The sequence below is a fragment of the Pteropus medius genome, unplaced genomic scaffold (genome assembly GCF_902729225.1).
Source record: "Pteropus medius unplaced genomic scaffold, Ma_sr-lr_union100, whole genome shotgun sequence".
Lineage (NCBI taxonomy): Eukaryota > Metazoa > Chordata > Mammalia > Chiroptera > Pteropodidae > Pteropus > Pteropus medius.
The window spans coordinates 4,844,746-4,867,135 of NW_024347867.1; the positions used below are offsets into that span (position 1 = coordinate 4,844,746).

At 40.5% G+C, this 22,390-nt stretch overlaps 1 protein-coding gene across 1 annotated transcript in view; it reads left to right on the forward strand.

Moving 5' to 3' along the window:
• Positions 1 to 204: 204 nt before the first annotated feature.
• Positions 205 to 22,390, forward strand: part of SLC2A12 (solute carrier family 2 member 12) — a 46,631-nt gene continuing 24,445 nt past the window's right edge. Inside the window, exons 1-2 of the mRNA XM_039879033.1 lie at positions 205 to 537; positions 19,218 to 20,558. Of these exons, the coding sequence (XP_039734967.1) occupies positions 420 to 537; positions 19,218 to 20,558 (1,459 nt within the window). The 5' untranslated portion in view covers positions 205 to 419. The remainder of the gene's footprint in view (positions 538 to 19,217; positions 20,559 to 22,390) is intronic.

Genomic DNA, 22,390 nt, shown 5'->3' on the forward strand with positions numbered 1-22,390 from the left:
TTTTCTTTGCCTCTTTTCAAAGGTGCAGGAATGCAAGCGTCACCCCTAGCTAATGGTCAAACGCAAAGTCGGAGCCCGTTGGTTCCCAGTTCGTTCCCAAGCCTTTTAACCCCTTGCTTCCAACTCTGCATCTAAAGGCAAAAACAGTCCTCGGAGACATGGCCCTCCCACTGCCTGTGATAGGCTGCTTGGAATAGCAACAGCCTGTGTCACCGAAAAGGGCAAAGCCTTCGGAAATAGAAACAAAGTTGGTCACAAATCACATTGGATTTGCCCTGAAGTTGTTTTGGGTTTTTTTCTTCTTCTTTTTTCCCCTCACCTTCTTTAGCATGCGACCATGGGGAAAGTGACTACTGTTGTCAGCAGGGGAAGTCGGGGTGGTCTGGTGCGGAGGGAACTGCTGTAACTTCTACGTGACCATGGTACCTGTTGAAAACACAGAGGGCCCCAGTCTGCTAAACCCGAAGGGGATACCAGCGGATCCCCTTGATGGCAGCGACAGAGCCAGCGGCAGCCGGCATCCTCCGTGGGCTAGAGGTAAAGCGAGACAGATGGGGCCGGGAGACCGGTTAGAGCAACAAGCTGAACTCGTGTCTCACGTGTGTGTGTGTGTGTGTGTGTGTGTGTGTGTGTGTGTACGTGAGCGTGCTAAGTGCACGGAGAGAAGGGGACAGAACCTCATGGGAGGAGTGACAAGGAGCTATAATGTGAAGACTAATTCCCACTACTGGTAAACTGGGTCCCATCGATTGTGTTGACAATATAATGTATAATCTTTTTTTCACATGTATAAACACACACACACGCGCACACACGCACACACATACTTTTGCATTTATTGTCACAAATGGACAATCTGTAACAAGCAGACATTATAATTACCATTTTCAAAATCCATATTTTAAGTAGGCTTCATAAAATTATTAGTTACATAATCAATGAACACAACTTTGTTTTTGAGTTCCCAGCATCTGTTTGTGATGAATTGGAGCTTTATTTGGAACCTAAAATCTCTGCTTCCTTGCTCCTGCTCTCTTTAAAACTGGTCTTTCAAGCTGAAGTTTAGTACTTTTTCTTCGGGAGATGAAATTTGGAAAAGTTTTCATTTGGTTCAGTTGTCTTTGCTAAACAAAAAGCTTTTCTTCACTTTCACATTCACAATTCCCATAAACACATTGCACACTTTTAGCTGCCTATTCATTCGGTTTGTCCTCAAAGGAATAGACAGAAATGGTAATATGAAATGAAATCAAACACAAATAATTCTCTTTCCTACTGATTTCCTCAGCTCTGCTCTCCCTAGCCACATAATACATTCTCAGATGATATATTGGAATTTCAAGAATAATCAAAAACATCAAATGATACAAAAAGCACTTACTTACCTTTCACCTTAGAATAGATCTGTATTCTTACGTTTGCATTGTGGGTTTGTCCGATTTTAGAATTGAATCCACGACCTCTCTCATGGAGACACAGAGTGGCACCTCCTGAGGAACTGAAAAGTCATTCTTCCCTGTCTTGCTCCTTGCTTAGCCTTCTCTTTCTTCCCCTCTTCTAGAATGAATAATACCTGGGGTCATCTTTCAGTACAGGCTAACCCTCTCTTAAGCAGAGATTTCTCTAATGGTGTTTTCTGGCCCCTCAATCTAAACGCAGGCAAGTGAAACTTATATTTGGGGGTCAAGGGTAAGATTTAAAGAATTCTTCTCTCTAAACTTCTGCAAGATTGAACTGAAGGATTAGCTGAGTTAGTGAGAGCAACAAAAATGTTAACAATGATAATGATACAAAGAAGATGAAAAATTTTGTCCTGGAGGGGCCTCTATGATAACAATTAAAAATTGACCATTGAATTTTGATATGGCTCTGAAAGCACAATATACTCTTAATAGATTAAACTGCACAAGTTCACAATTATCTCGAAGCATCTTAAGATGTATGTATGTTTGTAAAGGTTGAATACATGCACAAAATTCTGCTTAAAGTGCAACTGTTTATGCTGTTGGAAAGAAATGATAAATAAATAAATACCATAAGTTATCTTTTACATTTAATTTTAAGTGAACCTGATTATGAAGAACCTTAAATGTTTCCCTAAAATTTTAAATGAATACGTCTTTGATTTTTGCTACATATAGTTTATATTCAGATGAATACAAACCTTTTATTGTTACCTTTGTAAGTTTTCTTAAGTTGTTTTAAACATCTTAGTATCCAAAGGCAAGGCAATTGTGTGTGTGTGTGTGTGTATGTGTGTGTGTATACATACATACATTATTTTTATGTGGTATAGTACAGACTTATTTTATGTTACTTGAACTCTGCTATTGGGATTATATTTTAGTCTATTTTATGAAGATGTTGAGGTTTAATGAAGTAATTTTTGACAAATACTCCTTTTGACTTTTTTATATTTTTAAACTTCCAAAGTTTCATCCAGGAAATTCGGTGTATTTAAAATATGCTTAAAATTTATCATATTATTTGCACACTTGAAGGTAGCAAGTTTGTCTATAGTCCTAGATCAAAAAAAATTAAAGCACAAAGAGGAATGAGTTATACAACCTAGGACAAGGTAATTAAATCATTTGAGATACTGAAAAATGAAACAAAACAAAAGTCCTAAAATCTGTGATTGCACCCCCTTAATGCTAGTGTGTGCAATGAAAAGTGTTGGCAGGTCTTTCTCAGCCAATTCCTATTAAACTGGAAAGAATGCTGTGTTTCAATGACTAAAAGCTAATGAACTTAAATTCAATTTCAAAAATCTATGATTCAAAGTGGGTACATTTTTAGCAAATTTTTCAGTGTTTGGAGATATGTTATAATTCACCTTATAGGGCAGGGTTGAGCTCAATTTGATATTCTGGTGCCTGGAACCAACAACAGTTATAGGTGACAGGAGAAACATAGACTGCTAGAGCATCTCACACAAGGAGAACATGAGGCCAGAGATGCATAGCTGGCCCAAGTTCATGCAGTGGCTGGTGCAAAATTGATCCTAGCAGCTTCTGACCTAAAGGCCTAATTCCTGTTCCTCCATCTCAGACACTGGGTCTCCCAGGCTCTTCTAATTTCATGATTCAAAAAACTGGCTTGGAGAAGAGTTTCCTTAAGTACCCCCTAACTCCACCAGCACTGCTTTTTCCTCTTGGATCTACCCAAAAGGTCAGAAACCAAGAACGGCATCCATTGTATGAATGCAAGTTCTCAGCTCTGCAGGTCTAGCTACCGAATACACTGGAACCCAGATCACTCGGAGCAGACTCACCCATTTAGCTGAAAGGGCTATACTTCATGTTCTCTGAGACCCTGCTAAATCCCCGATGCCACAGTCTGAAATTTAACAAACGCACTCTTCCGCTAATCAGATGAATGAGGCAGTTGTTCGCAAATGTTTAAAGCTGTGAACTTTATACAAATGGAAGCTGAGCAGGTGGTCAGTACGTAAGACAGGTAACCACAGCCTGCTCTTGTAGGAAGATGGGAGGCGGAGAAAGGGAGGACCTGCACCCTCCCAGCCCTCGCAGGCTCCTTGAGTGGGGTCACACTGAGCAATCCTCAGGTCCACCCCTACTCTGGTCAGGCAGGCCTTGCTTTTTGTTTGTTTGTTTGGGGAGTATTTACTGTGCCCTACTGACTATTGGGCTCCCAGGTTTAGCCTAATCTGACCCCCTTGAATTCAGTGAGGCCCAGCTTTCTCAGGCTTTCTTGGACAGCCTGAGGGGAGGGCTATTGTAAGAGAGACTAAAGAGACTTTCAGAAAGAAACTTATCCCCAAGAGAAACTTATCCCAAGAGAAAGTCAGGCCGACCGGCTCGACCTAATAAGAGAGCTTTAGTTGCAAGAGCAGCAATTCTAACAGTAGACCAGTCACTTTGGGAAGACCTTGGTCTGGGTCATTCTCATTTTTTCGAGCTCTCCATATATTAAAAAGTAAAGTGGAAAAACTCATGACAAAAATTATCGTGTTTTTAAAAAGTGTATTTAAAAAATTAATGGCTGATAACAATAACACAAAAATGTTATGTGTAGCTTGACAGGAAGTGACAGGATTTATAGACATATGAATTTATGAGGGACTATGAACTCTTTTATGTGCAGTTAAGACCAGATTTTAAAAAAATGTAACCATCTCTGCTTTCATTTCAGTCAGCTTGTCTGTCTCTGAGTGTACATTTAACCTCCCTTGAAAATCACATCCAACGTCTGTCTATATCTGAGGCTTTTTTTGTGACTATGAGGTCCAGGCAAATAGCTTCTCCAAGATCTAGGAAGGAAGGAGGCTCTAAACAAACTTAGTGGAAGCTGTTTCACCACAAAGTCTGGGTGGTGATTGGCGCACTCAAATCTTAACCTTCTTCCTGCTCAGAAAAACAAAGTGCGGCTCCCTGCCTGCGTCCATTTAGCATCAAGCGTAGGAATGCTATGCTATGCGTTCCAGGATTTGACATTTTTGGCGATCGAACCACTACAACCAGAACGCTACAAATAAAGTGATGTCATTTGTTTCCAAAAACTATCGACATACTAGAGCAATATGAAAATAATAATAAGAGCAAGACATTTCGTGGCAGACTCTGGGGATAAGGTTAGGACTGTAATTCATGAGTTAATGGGGTAAACACTGCAGGCGCCAGTGCTGCTGGGGAGTATTCTCAAGGCAAACGGGAAAAGGTTAAAAGGCTCTTGTTCCCCTTTAAGATCATGTCACCAAAGAGATCGCCATTTGCCAGAGACCACCTCTTGGGCAGCAGACATACACCGGTGGGAGCCTGCGGTGGCAGGGCCTGGCAGACATGGATGAAGCCAGGCCAAGATGCCACCAAGCAATGCTGCTGATCTGGAGTGACAGAAATCAGCTGGCAGATACCAGTGTACTTAAACTGTTTTTATAGCCAAAGCCTATTCTGATAAGTCAATGCTCCTGTCCCAGTTGGTAAATATTTTAAACATTACCTTTCTCTCTGGTAAGACTGCGAGCAGGAGCTGAGGCTCAGAGATCCCAAGAACATGCCTGCTGTTAACTGATAGAACCTTAATGCCAGCCTTTGAGACATATTTTTCATGAATTCTCAAGGGGCTACTTTCTAGTGGTCTAGAGCTTATATAGCTGGTAAAAACAGAACTCAAAATATAATGAATCCACCCTACAACAGACTGAGGAAACTGATTTATAGATATTTATCGAAGGTGAATCAGCTGATTTTAAAATGCAATTTTTAATTGCTGTAGATGTGTAGGATTATATTTTTCATTTAAGAATAGTTAGTTCTTAAAGCTGGTTTTGTAGGTAACATTTTCTCAGTAGGAGGAACCGACGTACTGTTTTAGCTTCAGGGTTGAAAAAGTTCTGATCTCCAAACCGCCCTCCATTAGTGCTCAATTAGCTTGGGCTTTAAGAGCTGAGACAGCTATTTACTCAGACTGGTTTTATAAGATTCTTAAATGGTGCAGAGTCAGGGCACCTTAGTTCAATGTTTTTTCTCATGAACAGTCTTCCCCAAAATGATGAGTTATTGAATAAAATTAGGCAATGAAAGCCATGTAACAGGACACCAAGTTATGGTGGTAAGAAAGAGGAAAAGTTGGGATGGGCTTATTCCCAAAAAACTATTTGACCTGTGGGGCAAAAAGATAAATTTCCTCCTACTTTTCTAAATTCTGGCTAGAGTAATAATCAAATGAATGTGAGACAGATTAACAGGAGAAAATGGTCACATTTATTGCATATATATTTATTACACATATACATATGTATTTTTACATATGCATTTTATTACATATATTAATATGTATATATTACATATATATATATATATATGTAATATATATATATATATATATATATACAGGGGTCCCATAAGAATATGAGACCGGAGACAGATCAGGCAGTTAAGGCTTATATGCCATCTTGAGCTAAGAAGAAGAGGAGTGTCATGGTTTGGGACATCATAGAGCAATAAGACAATTCATCTGGAGATGGAAAAGCAAATGTTTAGTTAATAAATGTTCCCTGAGCCATGTGTATCAGTGGGACACAAGAGAGGACTTTGATTAAAGGGGCCTTGCTAGGTCCTTCCCGATCACACCTAGTTCCTAGTAAATGATAGTTGCCAATGATGGTCTCTCTCTTCCTGGAGCAGACCCTCTGTCTAAATTTCTTAAAGAAATTAAGAGCAAGATCAAAGTTTTTCCTGAGTCTTTCTTTTCTTAAAAATAACCAGCTTAAAACCGTTAATATCCCAAAAAGCCTACTTTGGAGTACTAAATTCTGCTTCCCTTCAAACCAAATACCAGATAAGATTTCTCATCCCGTCTTCTCTCAGAAAGTACCCAATCTCAGTTAAAGGTGCAGAACCTGAATCTCCCAAATACTTCTCGGCTGAAACTTCGAGTCAAATATATTGCCTTTATAGTAAATCATAAAAATCATACTTTTTTTTTTTAATTTGTTTTACTTAATTTTGGCTCAGTGGTTATCATTTTCCTTCCGGTGTCACAGCACATTCATGCATTTGCTAACTGGCTATGCCTCAATGATATAATTTTTCTACACAACTTAAATAGAAGTAATAGTAAGACTAAAATAATTTATCTCATTATTCTAATTTTAGGAGCTATCATTCTTTTTGAACAATGACTCACTTTATACTGTCCTGCCAAAATATCAAGGAGAAAAATGCAGACCTTCTTTTAACTTTTAAGAGTGCTTTTCCTTAAGAAAATCAAATATAATTTACCTTTGAACTATTAAATTGTGCTTCTCTTGGAAGTAATTGTCTCTCAGAAACACTTAGGATTCAGGTCTACCTGATTCTATTAAGCTCTGAAACTGTTAACTATGTCCATATTATTTTGTCCAAACTGTTTTGCTCCTGTGTGCACCTGTTGCCACACTTTGTGGAAGTTGGAGTCAGGAGCTATGTGCAATGCGAATTTAGCAACCGGCCTGAAATAGCATCTCAGCTTCAGATGTGTAAGGTTTTTTAAGAATAGAGGGGAAAGTTGTAATTAGAATCAATTTGTTTGTTGAAACAGCATCCCCAACCTGATGAATTTTTGTATTTCCATTGGAAAACAAAACTGTAGACACCTCAAGGCAAAATCACAGGACGACTGTTTCATGCTGTAGGCCCAGTTGTGTAGCTACTGTCAAAAACAAAAGAATTCAAGAATTTATAAAAAGGCATAACTGTTATGCTGGAAACAAGGTATCTTTTTACTTCCTTTGCTATCAGTAAGAGAGACTGTTTCAAAGTTTTACTTCCCTGTTATGGAGATTTTACCCCATCACTCAGACTAAAAAATATCTTTGTTGAATGATTATTGTGGGCCAAGAGCTTCCGTTATCACTATTCCTTCTTATCTTTACAACAACTCAATGAGATAATATTACCTCCAGTTCACAGATAAGGAAACTGAGGCTAGCAGAACAACAAATAACATTTACTAAATACTACTGTGAATTTCTGTCTAATTTATTCTCATAACAACTTTATGAAGTAGTTAATATTGTCTTTATCTTATGAATGAGGATACAGGGGAACAGAAAGATTAAGGGACAAGTCTAGCTGGTAAATAATCAGGCACTCTGACTCCAGACTGTACCTTTACCATTAAGCCTCCTATAGAAAAGCAAAGTGACTTCCTCCAGGTAGCATGGGTAATAGGTGGCAGCACAGAGATCTGAACCTCAGTATGCTAAATCCAGTCCAGGGTTTTGCCCACTTGACCAGCAATACCATCCAGCACTGATGTCTCTACTTCCTGCTCAGTTCTGTGAATTTGCGTACCCATTTATACTCATTTCAGAACTCTATTGCATTCGATTTTAGCTAATTTCCTAATTTTACATGTAATGTATTTTTTTCTGTAAGTTTATAAGTTCCCAGATAAAATATGTATTCTTGTACCTATCAGAGTTCTGAGCTGACTGCAGGTGCTTGCAAAGTACTGTAGTACTGTGCAGTTTATAAAAGGCAAAAACTATGCCTCTTCTCTGTATTTCCGTCAGGGATCACATGCATGTAGCCCAAGTGCCATCATCTTGGGCCATCAAATCCAGATGTAACCTAGGAAATGTCTCAACATAGTGCTCACAGTGACTACCCTGCTGACTCTGCTGTTCACCAGGAAGAACCTGCCTACCATCTGTGCCCAATGCAGTGCTGACACACAGTACATGTTGAATTGTTAAATGAACAAATAAGTGAAGAAGTGTTGTTGAGCTGAACTAAGGAGCATCTTAATTCAGCAATACTTATTGAGAAGCACAGTGCTGGATGCTTCAGGATAAAAAAAAAAAATCTAAGATGTTATTCATGTCCGTAGATTTTACCAACTCATCAGAAAGATAAGAATCTAAATAAGTACAAGACAATTATTTAACAAATTTTGAATGTCTACTGGGGTTCACGCAGGATGCTAAACTCTGGGTCCCCTAGTGAACAAGAGACACCCAAGCAATGCAGATGCTTATTAGCAATCGATGGAGAAAAACAGAGATCAAGATGCCTACTTTGGAAGAGGTGGGCAGATATACGTAATACTACGGTAGTGCTCATGGGGTAGCTCAGCCACATTTGAAGGATTCTGGAAGATAGTGTGGCTCAGCTGAGTCAAGAGTCACAAAAGTAGAACTGAGAAGCATTTTTCTCAGTCTGTTGAAATCTTGCTTCCAGGTGCATACTCTTTTTGGCTCCAATAAATTTTTATAAAAATTCCAAAATAAAGAGAAAAGATATAATTAAGTTTTACAGAGAGCATTCTAAGTAGAGAAATTATCTTGTATACACCTTTGGAGAAGAGAGAATGGCACTTTCAGGGAATGCAAATATTTTTGTATGTTGAGAGCACAGAAGGGGGAAGGAAAATGACAAAAGAATCTGAAGATGGAAGCAAGAACAATATCATGAACCTTTTTATGCTAAGTACCATGAGAGGAGGAATTCTTAGAAAGAGACCATATCAGTTTAAGAGAAATAAAGAAAGTTTCTGAAAATAACGGTAGTGGTGACAGAATCAGGGAGTCTTGGAAAACCTCACTTGCATGTCTCCAAAGCCTCTAGCTTTATGGAGTCTTCATTCTCTTGTTATTTAAATAAAAATAGCTTCGGCTCCCATAAGATTAAATCTGCATGCCTCCTTGCTCCTCAGTCCTGCTCCTATCCTTATGATTCTGATTGCTTCTTGCACCAACTTCCTGTTTCCACTGGATTCTTGCCCCTCACTTCTTGCAGCTGGTCTTTTCTCTAATTCCTGCTCCAATCCATACAGGGATTACGGCCCCTTTTCCTTCATGTACTCAAATCTCATTCACACAGCTTTTGTAGATTTTGCTGATGATTTGAAAAGGGATGGGCTCTTTCTTAAAATCTTGTCAAATCCACCATAGGGAATTTCTTGTAAACCAAAAATTTCTAAAACCCACAGACCATTTGCCCTATTGGTCCCTTATGTTCTCTCCTCGTCCCCATCCTCTGCAGCTTGACAACCTGTCCTGACATTTTCTTCCATTTCTCCTATTTCTCAGCTCTTTTAGGTATCTCTCTCTCTCTCTCTCTCTCTCTCTCTCTCTCTCTCTCTGTCTCTCTCCTTCTCTCTCTCTGTCACACACACACACACACACACACACACACACACACACACACACGTCAAAATTCTCCCTTTATATTATATAAAACATCTCACCCTTTTCTCCTCCTTCTCTTTCTCATAGTCTGCCTGTATATTGTCAACATGCCCTATGGGCTTCTCCCCTAATACTTGGGTGGCCATCCAGGTATTTATTTTTAGTAAATAAAGTGCTCTTTCTAAGAGCTTTACAGCCACAGGCTTTATAATATTATTTCTTTTCTTCCTATTTTATATCCCTAAATAAAGAAATTAAAAAGCACTAAGGATGATTCATAACCATTTCTGAGTACACGAACTCCTTTTAAAATAGAAAAGCTCTTAGAATTTAAAAAACATTTATCACATCTACATATGTTTAAAATCTTGCCATACAGATATGTATGTTACTACTTTTCCCAGCAGTCAATGATCATTGATGGGATGAGGATCCTTTATAAAGACCTTGTCAATTTTTAAATGTCCATAGTTCACCACATCTCTCACACATTGAGAACCTCCATCGTAGAGACATCCCAGTCTCTAGGTAAGAGAGTTGCCGGTTTGCTCATCAGATTCACTCCTATTATCTATTGAAAATCTCCACAAAAACACTGAAAGAGATATACAACTACAGAAGCATTAAAGCCAGATATATTCGTCAATGAGTTGAGACTTAACCTTAAATAAAATGTAAACATGGGCCTAATGTATAAAATTGGTCAGTAAAATGTTAGATTTCCATAGACTTTAACTGTACATCCCTCAAGGAGAGAATTGTCACTCTCCAGAGACAGAGAAGACTTCTCCACAGCCTTTGGAGCTGCTTTTTCAGAGGGCCAGTTTTTGCTTCACAATGCAATTCTTCCCATCCCTTCCTGCCATTATTATTTCTCTTCCTATATTTTTTCAGGGGCTACAGTTTCTAAGATTTCGACAACTTCGAGCTAGATAGGAAAGACAGTGCTCATTGCATTTTGGGGCATGAAATCAGTGTAAGAAGGGACAAAGCCTAGAGGAGCCACTGGAATGGTGCAATCTAGAAGTTGTAGTTTTGCACGTACTGTTTTTGACAAGCAAAGCCCTACAGACTGCTTTCAATAATACAGGAATGATTTCCCTTATTCATAGTCAGGGAACCAAAAAAATTCCTTTCTCAGTTCAATGGAGCCACACCAGAAAAATAACTTCTTGGCGTCAGAAATCTGGCTAGCAGCTCTGCACATCAGTTGCTCCTCCAGGTCTGAGAGGTTGCAACCAGGTGGCTAGAATGAGATCAGACACTGCCAACCTAACAGCACTTCCAGCTCCCTCTTAATACTCTGCCTTTCCTATCTGGGGAACTAAAAGATTCAGATCCTCACTTCTCTTGCAGCCAAGTTTGACCACAGATCCCACTGATTCTGGTCAATGAAACATTAGGGTAACTTTGTAAGGGACGAAAAAAGTTTTCCTCAATCCTCTTGGGATCTCAGGCTGGGTCTGAAAATTAAACTGACAAAGACAGATTACAGGAGAAAAGCATACAAATTTATTTAATGCAAGTTTCACGAGACATGGGAGCCTTCATAAGGAAATGAAGATGCAAAGAAACAGTTAAACCTCAGTATTTTTATGCCAGGTTTGATGTAGAAATATGATAGAGAAGGAGTATGAGGTAAGTGTGGAAAACTGGGGGAAACTTAGCAAGGCCTGTTTGTTCACATTCTTCTTGGCCTCTCTTTGGAGATAAGCGCGCTCCTTTCCTCCTGGTATAGGGAAGGCACCTCTCACAAGTTTTTATGACCTGCTTCAGGGGGAAGAGTGAGGGGAAGGTCAGAGGGACCCTCTTGCTTCTGCCATTTTCTCAGACTCCTTCAGCTTAAAATAGCAATATGCCAAGGTGCCATATTTTGGAACAGCGTGTCCTGAACCTCATCATCTTCCAAGGTGCTGTGTAAAGTTCCCTCCTCAATGAAAGAAAAGGGGTTGCCCTGAGCCTGCTTCCGTTGTCTCTTGCCTTCAAATCTGGCTATGAGAGAATCTTATGCCTGGAGCTGTGGCAGCCACCTCGCACAAGTCTGGACAAAAGCCAACCCTCTAGGTGGCAGGAACAGAAGGATAGATGTGAATTCTTGGAGACACCAAACTCGGTGTGGTCTCCTTGCTAATTAAACATTCAATGCTATGATGTTTTAAGCCCTTGTTTGTCGGGTTTTCGGTTCCTTGCGATCAAAACTATCACTGACTTGTGGGGCTGGATAAAGAACGCAGCGAATCTGGTCATTGCCAAGTACATTTTAAATACAAAGGCAATGCATGCCTTAGACAAGTTCTTATTACAGGACCTACATTTTGTAAAGCCTCCGATTTCCGTTCTGTATAATCTTTTAAAAATGGACTCTGAACAAAGAGGACTAGGACAACATCTAACGACAAAAGTAGAGTGAGGTAAAGCTGGAGCTGGCTGGGATCGAAGATACTACTAGACCTATGTAAGACATGCAAAGAGTGTGAGGAGATAACACTGAAAAAGCAGAGTTATTATCTGAAATCTGTGATGTGGGGGATAAATATGAGAAGTTATTCTCAATATACATAGAAAGGGCGAGGAGATAGACGTGAGAGAGAAAATAAATATACATAAGCAGTACATAACAAATTATTCCTAAAATGATGGCGGCTGGGGGGCAGGACCGAAATGCTAGAAGAAATCTTTTCACAGTAGAAGAACTCAACTAGTTGCAGAAAAACTTAGAAGAAACAAGCACCAAGACTTGTTCCCCAAGAAAGTTTTACATTGAAGGAGGAAAAGAAGAAAGAGCAGAAAGAAAGAAAGAAAAGAATGAAAGTCATACATGTAATCACGCAGAAAAACAAAACAAGATGCAGGGAACTGCTAATATGCCAATTTTAAAACTGTCCTCTCTTTATGCCTCCCTAGCCGATAGAATTTGGAGAAGATCAAATCTAAGATTGGAAAAATAAAAAAGAAAGAAAATAAAAAAGAAAGAAAAAATTCCTATTTTTTTTTTTGTCTGAGAAAGATCAAAGAATAGTAGAGATAGAGAGAGGCCAGATTTTTCTCTTGGTCTGTTTCATCATATGCTAAAGAGAGGATTCATGTACAGGGGAGCGGGGGCGGGTAGTGGTCAGACAAATATTGGGCTCGAATCCAATATTTACCACCACAGGGGGAACCACACGTGGTTCAGGGCCAAGAGGCAGCATCTGGGACCTTTGACAGCTGTTGGAAACACCACACTTCAACTCTCCATGGGACATGCCCTCTGGGAGACCGTGTGAGGAAGCTTTCTGGCTAAGCCAGCTCCCCTCCTTCCTAGGGTCCACAATAGCATCTGCTGAGCTCTTGTGTCTGGCACTGTGTAGGCCCCCCGATACAGACACTCCTGTTCTCAAGGCACTCCCAATCTACGGCAGAAGCAGGTGCGATTAACACAGTCCGGGGCGCTATAAAGCCCTGGCTGCAAAGGCAAGAGAGGGAAGAAAGATTAATGCCAACCAAAGAGAGGGAGTCTGGAAAGGTTTTGTAAAGAAGGGGTTATTTGAGCTGGATCTTCAAAGATAAGTCAGGTTTCCCTAGACTCTGAAGTAAGAGCGAGGACATGCTGTGAGCGGGAACAGCATGATGAGAAGCACAAGTCTGGGAAGGCGCACAGCATTTTCCAGAAACAGCAGGTAGTCTGAATGAGCTGAAGAACTGGTCCCTGGAGACTACAGTGGGATCTGAAACCCTGGTCCACTGAAAGGGGACCACTAAACACTGAGTGTGATTGACCAAAGGATGAGTCCATGCACTGGGCTGATATTTAATAAAATATAAATATATGAGGAACAACAAAACACTTTATGGTGTATATAATGGTTTTCATGTTGACAGGCTAATAATTGTGCCGAAAGCTTTACAGAAATGTTGACAGTATGCTGTTCAAATGTGAAGTGTTTATGTAAAAATATAAATATAAATATAAATAATATAAAGTTCTAGCTACTAACCATGAAGTTATACTGGGTATTAACCTTAGCCTGCTGACAAAACTGTGGGGAGGAAAGGACCAAGGGTAGCTATTCTGGAATGCTACTATCATTCATTCATTTCTTCATTCACTCGACAAACATTTCTTGAGTGTTTACCTTGTGCCAAAGACTACATGTGAGAATATGGATATAAGTAAAACAAAGTTCTTGGCTTCAAAGAACTTTCAGTCTAACAGGGGAAGACAAAACAGGTAAGTAAATAAATTCCTTAAAATGTGACCAGTGTCCTGAAAACACACATTCTGTGCATGGGGAAGCACAAAGGGGCCAGGGGTGAAACGGCAGAATAAGGCAGGGCAGGGTGGTCATCGTCGGGGAGGAGGCACTTGGGATAGGTCTTGAAAGATGGGTTGGTATTTAGGAGAAAGGAGCAGAGAAAGGGGAGACCACAACTGCAAGGCCATTTGGGGAACACTGCAAGTTTTTCTTGGCAAAAGAAGAAATAGGAGATCTTTTAAATTTGTGAAGCATTCAGTTTGTCAAGCTGTATAATTACCTGGCCACCTGCCAAGAAAAACCTGTGTATGCATGCTTTTCATTCTGTTGCAGGGTTTAGTCAGCCGGCAAGTGTTTATTGTGTGTTCATTATGTACATACGCTATAATAGGCAAGAGGGAAGAAAGGAAAAAAGAAAGCAGGCAGAAACTCAAATATTGTGGAAAAATGGAGTGTTTCATTTTGCGCCAGTCAGTTGTGGTTTCATCCGAGTGACCGTGAGCTGGGCAGACAATGCAGCTATTGTAGCAGTGGCTGCAGTCTCATGGCCTATTGGGCTGTCCTTTGCGCCCTCATGAAGGTCTCAGCACTCTGCTTTGCATAAAGCCTCCTGGTTGTGATCACATCTTTGATAAGAATGGTTTTACTTTATTATCTTATTAAAGAATCGTCATTGCATCAAAAAGAACACTGCTGTTCTTCTAGCAAAGCAGCAATACGGAGGGTAGGTATGACCCAACAGGTCTTGGGGACCAGTTGCCAGTCTCCAGATAGTTGCCACTTCTGTGATGTTTGCAAAAGCCTGGGAAATCCCTGTGGCACTTTTGAGGACCGCAGGGATGTCAAGGAAGAGCCGCTGTGAAGCCAGGCCACGAGCAAAATGGCTGGGGAAGCAAAACTTCATCGGAACGTTAAGTGCAGCCTGACTTCAGGGCTGGGTGTTTCTTTGAAAAGGCACTAATTAGGATTCCTCCCCCTACTCTCTCCTTTAGCACTGACTGCTTCTCCTCCGTCCACTCAGCTAACCCAGATTTCTCCATCCATGTTCAGGCAAACATAAACCCCATTTTCTTGCCATATCCTCTCTCTTTCCTCCTGTTCACTGCCAGACTTCTTGGGAAAGTTCTCTTTACTTTCTGGCATTCACAGGAGAACATCTTGCTTCTGTCACCATCAGCCAAAAAAGTAGACACAGGAAAAGCCCACTCTTTATGCCTCTTTTCACTGTTTTTATGTGGTAAAATAGCACTAGGAAAATTACCTGTGATGGAAGTTGACAGGAGGGAAAAACTCTCAAAGTTCTTTCTGCTTGTCTAATAATGAAATAGTCATGAGACAGATTAGCAAGAGAAAATAACCAAATTGAATTACATACATATGTATGGGAACTCCACATACATGAGCGAATGAGAGGTTCAGAGACAGAAAGGGAAATTAAGGTACAGATGACATTTTGGACTAGGGATGAGGTAAGGAACCTTGGGGCTTCAGAAAGCAATTGCAGGGAGAGCACATGTTCAGCCATTATTAGTTTACCCTGACATGCAGGCAGGTAAAACATGATTCCTGGTGATAACTCTTATCATAGGCCAAGCCCCTAATTTAAATTCTAGATAGTTAAGGGCGGGGGGGGAGTGGGGGAGGGCAAAGTTTCTCTTTAGCCCACAGCGTCTTGGTTGCCTTTAGTTCAAAATAATCTGCATACCACTGAAGCACAGTCTTGCAGCGGCTCATTCTGAACCGCTACAAAGTCCTAAAGTGTCATAGGCTTGCAATCTTGGGAGCAATAGGGACTATCTTTCCACACTGAATTGGAATTCAAAATCCTGGATGGGCAGCTTGAGGATTGTAGCAGAACTTCAGCAGTGATAAATAATAAGTCATGAGATGAGGTGGGAAGCTAGTTTTGGACAGTACCCCTTAAAGGATATATCAGGGAAGGTATATCCTTCAAATAAAATTCAGACGATGAAGATTTTAGTGTAATTTTGAAGAATATAACTCATATTAGTAGTCCCCCCATCATGTGGGAATAGGGTCATAGAACATGCTAGTACAAGTTTTTAAGCTTTTAAAGGCAAATTCCCTAGACAGATTAAATAGATAGATGATAGATAGATAGATAGATAGATAGATAGATAGATAGATAGATGATAGAAGACAGATAGATGTGATATACAATTTTTAAAATTTTAATTTTATAAAAATTTTAAACCAATCCTTACAGAAATAATTTTTCATATCCTTGAAGAATTACACTCAGAACTAACAGCTGGGTCTCAAGAGGGACATTGACAAACTTGGGATGGTTTCCAGACCCTTTGCATACATCCCAGTTCTTCAATGTCCTATGAGGTCTGGCTAAAAGAATTAGACCTATAAAGTTAAAGCCAGGAAGCATAAGAAAAAACTGGATCCTCCTTCTGTTGGAACTTTTTTCCAGACAATAAGAAGCTGTCTTGCCCCACTCCTTAACCCCACTCCTTCTTAACTCGCCACCTTGAATTATCTCTAAAGTAGGTTAATAATCATCAAAGGAAAAGACTTTGGTATCTCAAGGGGTCTTTCCTTTTGTAAGGAAGCACTGTTTTTCATCTAACAAAAGGGGGAAGCTAGGAAAGGGAAGGGAAAGAACAAGATGGCAAGGACAATCGACTCAGGTAGTAGTTCTGGCATCTAGTCCCCTACATCTTTGGCTCAGTATCCCCTGCTGTCATCTGTCACTCTAAATCCCCTTCTTCGGTGCCTCACTCAGTCTGCCTCACAAGCGTTCCATTCTCCAAAGTCATTATTTCTCCAATCTGAATATCAGAGATCAATAGCTAAAACAGAGATGCTAACCCACACATCAAACACAGATAAAATGAAGAATGAGAACAGAGAGATGAAGCAATATAATAGTCTTATTCAAATGTGAGATTTGACCCAGTTCTCCTTGTGGTAGAGGAATTTGTTGAGGATTTCAAGATCACACAGGAAAAAGAATATATGGAAACTGAGGACATGAGTGAATCTATAAGAGAGTACTTTAAAGTCTTTTGGCACGTAAAAATTAAAACAGTACATAATAAACAATAGAAAATAGAGCTATCACTAGAATGTTGTTTTTTGAGGTGCAAGGACCACACGTGTTTTGTTTCATTGCTATAGACGCACCCCTAAAGTACGTAGAAAGATGTCTGTCATGTAATGGTGCAAATGTTTATTTGTTTTTCCGATTAGCTGGATGAACTGCCGATTTAATTCCAATTTAATAGTTTGTGTTTGCAATGCTCATAAAGTACTTTTATTTTATTATGAATTATATTTTTATGTGCTCCTCCATCTAATTATTCAATCCTTTTTAAACTTATTTTTTGGAGTCTCCCACTTCCTACAGGATCCTGGAACTGTAAAGTACCTTGGATATTTGTGGTGAGAAGAGATTTAGATCACCTCTGTTTGACCTGCTCCTTTCACTAGAGCTAACCATTTTTAACCACACCCTGTTACTCCAGGCACTGACAGGGTTAAATAGCCTTAGTTCAGCCTGTGACCATGTGTAACCAAGCACATCATTTTAGTCCTTTTTCCACACACTTCAGTTCTGCCTCTTCTCCATCTCTCTTGCTATTGCCTCCTTTTTTAATGTTGGCATTCCCTAGGTCCCAGTCCTGGTCATGCTTCTCCTTTCCCTCTATTCTGTCTCCCTAAGCGATCTCATCCATTTCCTCAGCTTTAAATACCAAATATATGCTCCTGAATCCCAAATATGTATATCCAGCCTTGACCTACCTCTTAAGCTTCAAATCTGTATACTCAATCCCGCTGCTTGACATGTTTATCTTAATGTTTTACAGGTAAAAACAAACAAAACATTTTAGTAAGTCTAAAATGCAACTCCTGGTGTCCACTTCTCTTTTCGCCCCCTATTCATAGCCAGTTTTCTTCCCAGTCTTCCCTAGGCCAGCATATCAGCCAACCAACTGCTGAAACCGTGCAGCCGTCTTGGGTTCTGGACTACTTCCTTAGCCTCCAACTTCAATTCATGAGCAAGTGTAGTTATTTTTATCTCCAAACTATTGAATTGACTTGTCCTTAGTTCCACTCCTTACCTTCAGTGCTAAGCTAGCAATATCTCTCGTCGAGACTAAGGCAGGCAACACACTGCTTGCTCCCTGCTACCCATCTGGGTCTTTGAAGAACTCATTCCCACACAGCAGCAAGAAACTCAGAGTGTCAGCAGCCACTTACTGGCCAGTGGCAGTGACCCCATTATACTGGGCATACAATAAAAAGTTGTCACTGAGACCTGCCAGGCCCTGCATGAAGTGTCCCTTCTGTACTTACCCATATTCACTGTTGACCTCTCCTACCTGTCTCCCAGTTCATGCTGTGCTCCACACATGATGTACTGGCTGCCTGACAAGTGCCGAAAAATGATGAGAGCTTTCCGGTTCTCAAGCCTTGGGAACTGCTACTTCCTGTGCCTGCAATGCTTTTCCCTCAGCTACTTTTTGTTTTGGTTTATTTCTGTTTTGACAAATGACAAACATATAACAAACATCTGTGTAGCTACCACTGAAAATTAATAAATGTTATCATTTTGCCATTTTCCCTCAGATTTTAACATTATAACAAGAGAACAACATAAAGTCCCTTTCGCTCTTCTTTCCCCACCTTCCATTCCTTCCTTCTTATTCAGAACCACTAACGGCTGCTATTGGTTCCCTTCTCCGTATCCATTTCTCCCTTTCTCTGACAGTTCTGACTTAGTTAAGACAGTCACACCTCCTCCACTCCTCACCACGCCCTCCTGCGCTTCAGCAAAAGCCATGGCCCAGTGGTGGCCAGGAGACCTGAAGGAACGTTTCCTGGGGGCGGGGCTTCATTTTCCCTCAGGGTACACAGTGGGAAACGGAGCATTTCTTGTGCCTCCAACCTGCTCTAACCTCCACTCCAGGGTTTGCCTTTAGAGAACCAGAGCACGAGCAGAGGACTGGGCTATCTGAACTTCTGATCCAGTGCCAAGAATTAACGGTCTCGTTTGTTCCTCTTGGTTATCTGTCATCTTATCTTGCATTGCTGTCTGCTGGACTCAAAACAACAACCACCTCACAAATTGAAGGAAACAACTTCCTAATGTCTCCACCCCTCTCCTCCCAAAAACAAAAGAAAAAGGATTTTTCCTCTTATATCTAACCATTTTGGGGGTTAGCATATTACTTTACTGTACTTATGTATGTGTTTATTATACTCAGGGCTATGAAAAACCTACTTATACAAGGTTAAGTCTCCATTCAGATGCAAAGTGTTTAAAATAACAATTCAGAACTGACCCCTCTGTTTCTCCTCTCTGCTCGTAGGTTGCGGCATGTTTACTCTCCTGTCATCTGTCACGGCTGCTGTCAGTGGCCTTCTGGTGGGTTATGAACTTGGGATCATCTCCGGGGCTCTTCTTCAGATAAGAACCTTATTAGCCCTGACCTGCCATGAGCAGGAAATGGTTGTGAGCTCTCTGCTCATTGGGGCCTTACTTGCCTCTCTCACTGGAGGGATCCTAATTGACAGGTATGGAAGAAGGGCTGCAATCATCTTGTCGTCCTGCCTCCTTGGACTCGGAAGCCTGGTCTTGATACTCAGCTTATCCTACACAGTTTTCATAGTGGGACGCATTGCTATAGGGGTTTCCATTTCGCTCTCTTCAATCGCCACTTGTGTTTATATCGCAGAGATCGCCCCACAACACAGAAGAGGTCTTCTCGTGTCACTGAATGAGCTGATGATTGTCACTGGCATTCTTTTTGCCTACATTTCAAATTACGCATTTGCTACTGTTTCCCATGGCTGGAAGTACATGTTTGGCCTTGTTATTCCCTTGGGAGTTTTGCAAGCAATTGCAATGTACTTTCTTCCTCCAAGTCCCCGGTTTTTGGTGATGAAAGGACAGGAAGAAACTGCTAGCAAGGTTCTCGGAAGGTTGAGAGCCGTCTCAGATACAACAGATGAACTCACTGTGATAAAATCTTCCTTGAAAGATGAATATCAGTATAGTTTCTGGGATTTGTTTCGTTCGAAGGACAACATGAGGACCAGAATAATGATAGGCCTAACGTTGGTATTTTTTGTACAAATCACTGGCCAGCCAAATATATTATTCTATGCATCAACTGTTTTGAAATCTGTTGGCTTCCAAAGCAACGAGGCAGCTAGCCTCGCCTCCACGGGGGTTGGCGTCGTCAAAGTCATCAGCACGATTCCAGCCACTCTTCTCGTGGACCATGTCGGGAGCAAAACCTTCCTCTGTGTCGGCTCCTCTGTGATGGCAGCCTCGTTATTGACCATGGGCATTGTGAATCTCAACATCCGTGTGAATGTCACGAATATCTGCAGAAGCCATAGTCTTATTAACCAGTCCTTGGATGAGTCTGTGTTTTATGGGCCAAGAAACCTGTCAGCCAGCAATGACACTCTCATAAAGCCCTTTAAAGGGATCACTTCCCACAGCAGAAGCCCACTAATGCCCACAAGAAATGACATAGATAAGAGAGGGGAGATAACGTCAGCATCCTCACCAAATGCTGGACTAACCCAAACTGAATACCAGATAGTCACGGACCCTGCAGAAGTCCCACCTTTTTTGAAGTGGCTATCTTTAACCAGCTTGCTTGTTTATGTTGCTGCTTTTTCAGTTGGTCTAGGACCGAGTAAGTATTTTACTTTTTATTCTTTCCCTCTCACCCCTGATGAATGTTAAGTGGATTGCCTTTGACCAGTGAGATCATACCACTGCTACAGTATCTCTCGTATATAGAACAACTAGAAGCAAGACAGGGATGACATTGCCCCCATGATGTCTCTACTAATGCAGAAAGTGTGCTTGCTTGGCTTATATCTGCTGTGTGAAACGTACGAGGCTAGTATTCACCAGAAGGGTAAGCTCACCATTATCTGTTGCATGAGGATACTTGATTTATTGATTGGGGATAAACCAGATCTTGAAAGACATTTATTGCCCAATAAAATATATTGTTTTATGAAAGCAAAGTATACCGGGATAACATTTTTTTAAAACATATTATTCCTGAGTTTCTTCATAGGTGAAAGAAAGCAATCAAGATTTTCTTAAAGACACAATAGTGGATGCATTTGAGTAATAATGAAGAAGAAGGGAATTTTGAGTTGGGAAAGAAGGTTCATTATTTCTTTAAGTATATTTTAGCACTAAATAATGTCCCAGGGCTCTTTACTCTGGTCTATTAAACAGGAGAATGGGCATCAAGTTACTCTTATTGAACATAGTACAAACAATTTACAGAGAGATAGATACAAGGCTATTTTACTTTATCTAGCCAGTCTACTCCAATGACAAAGTTTAAACACTTCTCTGGAGCAAACTCTCCAGTCTCCTAGAATAGGTTATTTCCTGTAGTTCTTTAGTTTTTTCAGCCCCACAACGAAAGTTTAAACCTCTCTGTAGGGAAGTTATAAAGGGTCTTTTGTGTGTCTCACTAGAAAATAAACTCCTTAAATCCTGGGTGGTCTCCCTGTACCACCCTCAACTCCCACTTCTCACCTCTCTATCTGTCTCTCTATCCCTCTCCTCTCTTTCTCTCTCTCTTTGTTTCTCCCTCTCTGTTTCTCTCTTACAGAGTTGGTATTAAAACTTTTGTTAACAAGGATCGATGACAAAACAAACTTGCTCAAATACAGGGACACGTTGGAGGTTAGGAATAGTAAGAAGACGTGGGGTGTGTTGAAGGAGAAGGAATCTCATGGACTAATGTAGGTTTCTGGTGCCAGGACCTGGACAATGTTTCTGGAAAGAAAGTTAACTTAGGGCTGTGTTAGTGACCCACTGTTAACTCCTTAACTATTCTTTCAAGTGATACATATGGAGTGATTAATTTTTTAATAACCAAGAACTATGTTAAACACTGGAGAAACTGTAATGAACAAGACAGATAAGTCCCTGTCTTCAAGGAGATCACAGTTGAATGTACTGAGCTATATTCCCTGTGTCTGCTTCTTTCTGATCAGCAACCAGGAGATTTGGTTGCTCAGTCTTAGTTAATTAATAACGTGCACGTGGTTGATATGGTCTCTCCTTAAACTCTACTTTCTCATCTTTCAGTCTTCTCCCACTTCTAAGTGAGATCAGTCTGAAGATATTGATTTATTCAAATTCCAGAGCAAGAAGTGGGGTCTGGTTGACTCTACTCTTTGCTGTGCCAAGTCCTAGGTGGTTGTTGTAATCTAATCAGCAGTGACAAGATTGGGTCACATAGTCTATAACATGGATGACCAGAAGCTGGCCCTACCTCTGGCACTGAGTTGACAGATTTCCCCATAAGGGACTGTGCATGGGCAGTTAGAGTAAATATTACACTACCATCAGCCTCAGATCTCTATGACTTTTTCCTGACCCCCGGCCCTGGTTTTTAAGATTTAACGATGATAAATGCCATTAATGAACAGTTTCCTGGAAACAAATTTCTACCATTATTTCAGGATTCAATTTCAAATGTGAGATACTTGT